Source organism: Triticum aestivum, chromosome 6B, assembly GCF_018294505.1.
Source record: "Triticum aestivum cultivar Chinese Spring chromosome 6B, IWGSC CS RefSeq v2.1, whole genome shotgun sequence".
NCBI lineage: Eukaryota > Viridiplantae > Streptophyta > Magnoliopsida > Poales > Poaceae > Triticum > Triticum aestivum.
Window position 1 is genome coordinate 231,655,972 of NC_057810.1, and position 8,009 is coordinate 231,663,980.

The 8,009-nt window shown below is 41.7% G+C and overlaps 1 protein-coding gene across 1 annotated transcript in view; it reads left to right on the forward strand.

The window, feature by feature from the left end:
- Positions 1-7,275, forward strand: part of LOC123136715 (bifunctional dethiobiotin synthetase/7,8-diamino-pelargonic acid aminotransferase, mitochondrial) — a 30,188-nt gene extending 22,913 nt beyond the window's left edge. The window contains exons 7-14 of the mRNA XM_044556189.1: positions 1,844-1,938; positions 2,188-2,303; positions 2,388-2,534; positions 2,939-3,072; positions 3,162-3,293; positions 3,423-3,557; positions 5,313-5,425; positions 6,794-7,275. Coding sequence (XP_044412124.1) covers positions 1,844-1,938; positions 2,188-2,303; positions 2,388-2,534; positions 2,939-3,072; positions 3,162-3,293; positions 3,423-3,557; positions 5,313-5,425; positions 6,794-6,974 — 1,053 coding nt within the window. The 3' untranslated portion in view covers positions 6,975-7,275. The remainder of the gene's footprint in view (positions 1-1,843; positions 1,939-2,187; positions 2,304-2,387; positions 2,535-2,938; positions 3,073-3,161; positions 3,294-3,422; positions 3,558-5,312; positions 5,426-6,793) is intronic.
- Positions 7,276-8,009: the final 734 nt, after the last annotated feature.

An 8,009-nucleotide genomic window follows, 5' to 3' on the forward strand; every position in this document is an offset into this window, starting at 1 on the left:
CACTGAAAAGAAAAATTGTGACGGCTCAGACTGGCTTGGACAGGATGATCTAACCCTATTTTTTTTTTTTGCTTTTTTGTGGGCTATAGGTATAAAGAACAAAAATTAATTCAGAGTACAATTTTTTTGGAAAATCTCACCGAGCAACCTGGAAATCTGATACCACGTGATAGGTACAAGGTGTCCCGATCTTTCAATGAGATAGTATCGATTTTGTTGGAGACTTTGACGACCCGACTACACTGAACACTCAGTGATGCGCACAAGTCTGAGGTCTCACTGATTCTCGTGTCTATGGCAAAGAGTAGCAAACGCTAAACACCCTAATTCGGTACCCTAATGGGGATTTGAACGGTCAAGTTGGTAGATTGTGAAAAGAGTGGTGGCTTAGGAGCAGCAGATGAAGTTCCTTCTCCTTCATCTTGAATCTTCACTTGAGGAATTTCTTTAGAAGGTGGAGCTTCCTCGTCTTCAACGTGGACTTCTCTTTCTCAGGATTGTAAACCATGTGAGCACGATCCATCTTGAACTTTCAATCTTGCACCACATGGTCTATAAGCTTTTCACTATAAGGAGCAAAGGGGCAACTTCTTGTTTGATCTTGTGAAGCCTCTCTTATGCACTCACATATGTATTCCATGAGATTGAATGGAGTAACCTTATCAAGTTGGCCATTAGCTTCCATGGGTGCCCTCTAATGTTGGTTGTGTCATCTACGTTTGGATCAAGAGTCAATCTTAGCAGGTAGTTCAAAGTGTAAAGTCTGGGAAGAAGACCTGTGGTTTTCCAATAGTTCTTTGCAGGTATTTTCTCCTTGTAGAGACACTTCATATCTTTAGTGGACAACTTTGGCCTCTTATGGATAGACTTGTATCTAGGATTGTTAGATCCTTCCAATCTAAGCACTTGGGCAAATTCTCCCATATTTGAGATGTACTTGATCCTGTTGTTCACATCCATGAGAAAGATCGTGGTCTTATTCTCAAATTGGACAGTGGCGTAAAATTAATCTCATTAGTCCAATCTTCCTTTTGAACCATTAGAGCATCAACCTCGCTCATTGCACATATCAACTGGACTGGGATATCTCTGAGAAATATGGATTTACTAACACCTTAGTGAGCATGGCAAATTTGGAGAGGTGTGGTATGTGATTGGAAACTTATGCTGCAGACCCATAGCCATTTAGGGATTCCAGCCAATTTCTGGAATCAGCCGCTTGCGAGGACCCCACATATGCTATCGACACTGGCAAATGTACCCCTCGAACTCTTTTGTTTGGCTTACTGACCCCCATTTCCTTAAGTCATTGTCAAGTGTCACATCTATACTTCTGTCCTCACCATCTTCCAAAACTTCTGTCACATCTAGGAACCTTCAGTTCTGCTGATCGCACTGGTGACTGATGTAGGATTTACACACTGCATGGTGGATGCTGTGGTCATCTACAGTTGTTAACATGCGGAATTTGGAAAATTAGGTGAATAGAACTCCAAATTCATGAATAGGGTAATAAAACTCATAACTCTAAAGGTCCTTTTATATACGAGAGGCCTGGGATTTGGATCGTTAAAATGAATTTCAGTTTGGACTAGATTCAAACACTCCATAAAAACAACTCCAATATTCATAGTATTACAAAGAATCAATGATGTTTTTGCCTTGTTTCATTACTTACCACTGTGTAATTTAGTTCCTCACAATGTCCAACTTGTTTGTTCTCATTAGTCAGTAATTCATAACTATATCTAGAGGCAAACAAGGTAGTCTGGACCAGAAATATCTAAATCCTCATTTTTGTCCCTTATCCGTTGACATATTAATTGAATTCTTTGATCTCTAGGTCCTTGCTCTAAAAGGTTCATATCATGGTGATACCCTGGGTGCTATGGAAGCTCAAGCTCCATCAGCCTATACATCGTTCCTTCAGCAGCCATGGTATGCATCAAGTTCAGTTTCACTCATATGCTGCATGCTTAGAAATATTCACACCTTTTTCTGATGACTGTCTTTCCCAACTATTGCCATTTTTTTGCACTACTGTTGCCCTTTCATGTCTTGATTTGTCTGCAGGCACAGTACATATTTCTATCAAGACATAGAACTGCTGTTCCTCTAAACCCCTTTCTTGCTATCAGTTTCAATATAAGTAAATGTGGAATCTCTCATTTAAGGTTTTTTCTGCAGGTATTCTGGGCGGGGACTTTTTCTAGATCCTCCAACAGTGTTCATAAGAAATGGGACATGCGCACTTTCTTTGCCCCAGTCGATACAGAACTGTCATCTGAGCCCTGGTGATAAATGTCAGTAACTCGTTTGACAAGTCAGATTAAATATGTGTAATTTTAACTTAACTTACATATTTGGACTGACAACTGAAATTGCAGGTTTTCCTTCATTTGCTGAAGTCTTTTGCAAGAGTAGGGACTCATCAGCTGCAGCTGATTTATACTCAACCTACATATCCCAACAACTTTCAGAATATTCCATGTCAAGTAACACAGAGCATATTGCAGCACTTATTATAGAACCAGGCAAGTACATTGTTCTCCATTAGCCGAGTGAACTGCTTGGATATTCACTGTTTGACATATGCCTTAATTTATTGAGTTGAATTGGAGGTTCCATGGTAGGATCACACATCATATAATCGATTTAGAATCTAGGATCACAAATCGTAGAAACAATGCAGAACTGTTATGGTCGCTGTGCCAATCTAGGGTTGCAGAAACGCAGAATCATATGCCACAATTGAGATTCTGAAAACCTTGCGTCACACAGTCGGCTAGAGGTGAGAGTATGTGCTCACTCCACACAAGTTTTTGTTCTCCCCGTTTGTTGGTAGGTACATGTAAGAACTGTATAATTGCTTGTTTTTGTTTTTTCTGTTTTGTATGTTGCTGTAATGTTTGATCCTCGTTAACTCCTATTCATGCAGTGATACAAGGTGCTGGGGGAATGCACATGATAGATCCACTTTTCCAGCGAGTACTTGTCCATGAGTGTAGAGACCGAAAAATACCTGTCATATTCGATGAGGTCTTTACAGGGTTCTGGCGTCTTGGTGTGGAGGTAACAGATCGCAACAATCTTCGCGGATAATACATGATACAAGTTAGCTCACGCCTTTCAGAAATCATGACAACTTCTTTCTTTCTCAGTCTGCTTCAGAGTTGCTCGGCTGCTTACCTGATGTTGCATGCTATGCTAAACTGATGACTGGTGGGATAGTACCATTAGCTGCAACGGTAACAACAGAAGCAGTTTTCGAGGCCTTCAAAAGTGACTCTAAGGTATATTTTGAATGTGTTTCTGTGTGCTCAGGCTTCAATAAACTAAGAACATCATTTTTTATGTTATGTGAAAAAGGATCACAGTAAACACGGGGCTGGAGGCACTGATAAGTTTTTATAATGGTCCAGCTTACAGCGCTTTTACATGGCCATTCCTACACTGCTCATGCCATGGGCTGTTCTGCGGCAGTAAAAGCTATCCAATGGTTTAGAGATCCATCCACAAATTCAAATCTCGATTTTGATTGTATGAAGCTCAAGGAGGTAATGAATTTTAATTGGTTGAATTTGTATAGATTGATGGAGGAAATGGTCAGCAATGTGTCTTTGTGTCTTAGAAGGGTCGGTACTCTCTCCATTATTAGCATGTTGGCCATTCAACTAAATGTGCATCACAGTAATATGAAATTACCTTAAGTCTTAAGTCGGAGACGAATGATTTATCCCAAGCTCACACTTTGGGGGAGTGCTAATCTTCTCTGGAGAGGCGTTGGAATACCAAGTATCCTTCGAGGAGTCCCCACAATTCCAAGAGTAACAAGATCCACAAGGGATTCAGTGGGAATTGTTGCAGTGCATATGTGGATTGCCTAGCCCTTTTCATAAGTTCGGACTTTTGGTTGCGTTGGCTAGTGCATGAAGCTTAACAGGAATCAACTTTCTCAAATTGGTTTGTTAGAACTAAAAGGCGACATGTTCAACAGTTAGGTGTTACGGAGATGCGCAAGTTGAGATGGATGTGTGGTCACACGAGGAAGGACCGAGTCCGAAATGATGATATACGAGATAGAGTTGGGGTAGCACCGATTCAAGAGAAGCTTGTCCAACATTGTCTGAGATGGTTTGGGCATATTCTGTGCAGGCCTTCAGAAGCTCCGGTGCATAGTGGACGGCTAAAGCGTGCTGATAATGTCGAGAGAGGTCGGGGTAGGATGAACTTGACATGTGAGGAGTCCGTAAAGAGAGATCTGAAGGATGGAGTATCACCAAAGAACTAGCCATGGACAGGGGGTGCGTGGAAGCTTGCTATCCATGTGCCAGAACCATGAGTTGGTAGCGAGATCTTATGGGTTTCACCTCTAGCCTAGCTCAGGCGATGCTGTTGTTGTTGCTCTTGTAGAACTGTAGATCGAGATCTCATCTATCTTCCCCTAAATTTGTGGCAAAGGTGGAGCACCATGGAAGGAGATCACAAGCTTTTGGAAGGTCACAACAATGGTGGAGAGATAGTGGAGTCGTTCCCTTCCTTTCAGGGAAGGGTTTTTAAACAGGGTCCCTTTAATACCTACTCATTGGGCCACGTACAGAACTGCCCAGGGGCTCTAGTACAGGCTCTGGGTGACTTTCGGGTGAGCCCAGAAGGTACTGGACCTGTCTGGACCCTGAGTGCCCGGAGTTCCAGTCCGGTCCCTAGGCGATTTCTGGGCGAGTCCAGACTCCGGGCCGCTCCAGTGGCTCAAACAGCAGCCTTTTAAAGGCGCTCTCCGAGGGTTTTTTAATGGGACTGTGGCTGTATATTGTTTGTTTAAATATAGTTGATTCCAACACGTCATCCAAAGCGTACCCCATCTTAATAGTGTGGCTTTTCCCATGACTCAAAATAAAGAAATCATAGCCAGAAATAAACGACCATCTTATTTTAACCTTTTTGAGTGGGGGGTCTGCAACTATGCGTGCGTCTCTCCGAATGGACTAAATCATTTAGTATATACTCAAGAAGATGATTAGTCCTATAATCACCTTGTCACTAACACAAAAACTCCTTAACGGGCGTATATGTCCTTCAATCTGTTCCACCATAACATGTGATATTATTATCTTACTCCCTTTTTGTTATAAAATTAATGGTGAGTCCACAGGTTCATGTGCTTTGGGCATATATCTCTAATGTAATAATATGCATTAACAATATATTTATATGAAGTATCTTTGTTAATGTAAGAAGTTTCTTTGCTAATGCTATGTTCTGTCAATTCGTGCATGTAGTTTTACAGTTCTAATGTCTACCAAAATTTGCAGCTATGGGATGGCACACTTGTGAACCAGTTATCTTCACTACCAAATGTAAAGAGAGTAGTCTCCTTGGGAACTCTGTGTGCAATTGAGCTGCAGGCCGAGGGATCTGATGCCGGGTATGATACTCTTGATAGTCATTAATTTGTTTCATTGATGGTATCTTGGACATTTTACCTTAAACTTCTTGAGTGAAGAGGAAAAATCACTTTTCTTAAAGACTCTCGCATGCACGCCCATAGACACACGCACAAAACAAAATATGGCATTTTTCATTAACAAGAACGTGGATTTGTTTGCGAACCACTCCCAAAATGATATGCACATAGCTTGGATCTGTTTGACAAAAAGAAGACACTCACTGGGCCACCCCCACCCTCACGATCCTACTCACAAACATATGGTTGCCATGCATGACACGTCACTCGCCCTCCTGTTCTGCCCCTGGTGCCGCTTTTTATATTAGGACCTGTTTAGTTGCTATGGAATCCAATTTTTTCTAGAGCGTCCCTTTTTTGCTCTTTGCTCTAGAGTATCTATAGCAAGGTGTTGTATGACTCAAAGTGCAGTATAATAAGAGCGTTTACATGTAACTGAAATGTCAAACACTCTAGTACGTGTAGATGTATTGGTGTCCTGATTTTTTTCATTGACCGAATTGTGTTGATATGTGAACGCTGTGAGTCCTGGATCTGCCTCAGCTAACTTTAGTTGAATGATAGCCAGTGTTGTAAAGATTAGTGAATTTAAGCAAATCATATTGCATGGACATGCTAGGCCCAGGGCTTAGCCCTGGCCCAGCCCAAGTATACAAGGGATATGTATGCTTTTTTTGTGTAGGAATGCCTCATCCTCGCCCACGTCGCCAGCTCCACTCAATCGATCAAGTCCTGTGCCCAGCACCCGGTCACCACGCATGGTGCCCTACAGATAGGAGTTTCTGTTGTACCTACCTGATCCAGCCGTTGTGCCACGGCCTATGTAATATACCATTCTTCTTTTTGGCCCAAAATACTGAAACCTGGACAGTGAACAGTCCAGTTCAGCCCCTTCCTTTGTCCAATCTTGGACATTGCATAGTTGTACTTGTAGCGCTAGATAACAAATGCGATCATTCAGTTCCCAGTCCATTAAATGCTTCATATCTATATTACTTACTTTTTTCTAGCAATTTGTACCCCCAGTTGAACGAGGATATGAGACAACAATGGTGTCCTCTATTCTGGTGAAGCCATGTCTAGATTTCTTACAAATTCGGTTTCAAATTATAAGAACCCAAAGAACTAGCTGGAACTCTATCAGTTAAAGCCAAAATATCAAGATTGTACAAGGGAACAAGAAAACTAAATACCTAGTGAAGTACAAGATGCTAAACAATTCAGTTAGGGACGAATTCACTACTTTATTTAACTATAAAACACGAAGTGTACTATGACTGCACTGCTCTTGCTCTTATGTAATATTCCCTTAATAATCATTTCTGGCAGGTATGCGTCGTTGTATGCGAGATCCCTGATCCAGCAACTTCGAGAAGAGGATGATATCTATGTGAGGCCCCTGGGCAACGTGATATACCTAATGTGTGGTCCTTGCACGACCAGAGATGTCTGCACAGAACAACTGTCCAAAGTGTACCGTAGAATCAGCCACTTCAATCCAATTCACTGAGGATAGTTGTGAGCAGAAAATCAGAAAATCTATGCTAGCTTTAGTTTCCGGCCAAAAGACAATGTGCCCCGCCTCTAAGGTGAAAGCTTATGGAGCTTCTTGAATATGTAGTTCAGGCTGGATGTAAGTTCAGTTACAATGTTCTCCTATAATTACGTGGAAGTGGGATGACATTACAAAGAGAAATAGGCCTACTCTGCATTTCACACTTTCACGTCATCATAGTAATATTACCCAGTATAGGCCTATTTCTCTTTGTAATGTCATATATATATAAGATTTGTTCCAAAGTTTTGGCTAATCGTCTCCGCGAGATTTTAGAAGAAATCATTGCTGAAGTGCAAAGTGCCTTCGTGCCGGGGAGGCTCATAACTGATAATTTTTTGACGGCTTACGAATGCATCGATGCCATGAAAAGAAAGAAGGGGAAGCAAGGGTGGTGTGCAATCAAGATTGATATGATGAAAGCATGCGACCGCGTTGAGTGGGAGTATTTGCAGGCAATGATGCAGTGCCTGGGCTTCTCTGAAGATTGGTTATCTCTTGTGATGAAGTGTGTTAGCTCAGTTAGCTTCCAAGTGGAGGTTAATGGTGAATTGTTACCCTATTTTCGTCCTTCAAGAGGGACCAGGCAAGGGGATCTGATATCTCCCTACTTGTTTCTACTCTTATGGAGAAGGATTATCATGCATGCTTAAGAATTATGGAGGCTAAGTGGACAGAGGAATTAAAGCGGGGCTTTGATCTTCATGGGTGTCACATCTTTTGTTTGCAGATGACTGTCTGGTGTTCATGAAGGTAGATAGGTGAAGTGCGAACGGCTTGAATGATATTCTCAATGCCTATAGCATTGGCTCAGGTCAGAGTGCAACAAACAAACAAAAAACTTGATTTTCTTCATCCTAGGCCCTGTTTGTTTCATAAGTCCTAGGACTTTTTTAAGTCCCAACTTATAAGTCATAAGTCCCTACTTGTTTGTTTACAGGGACTTATAAGTCCCGAGTCCCTACCTGTTTGTTTACAGGGACTTATAAG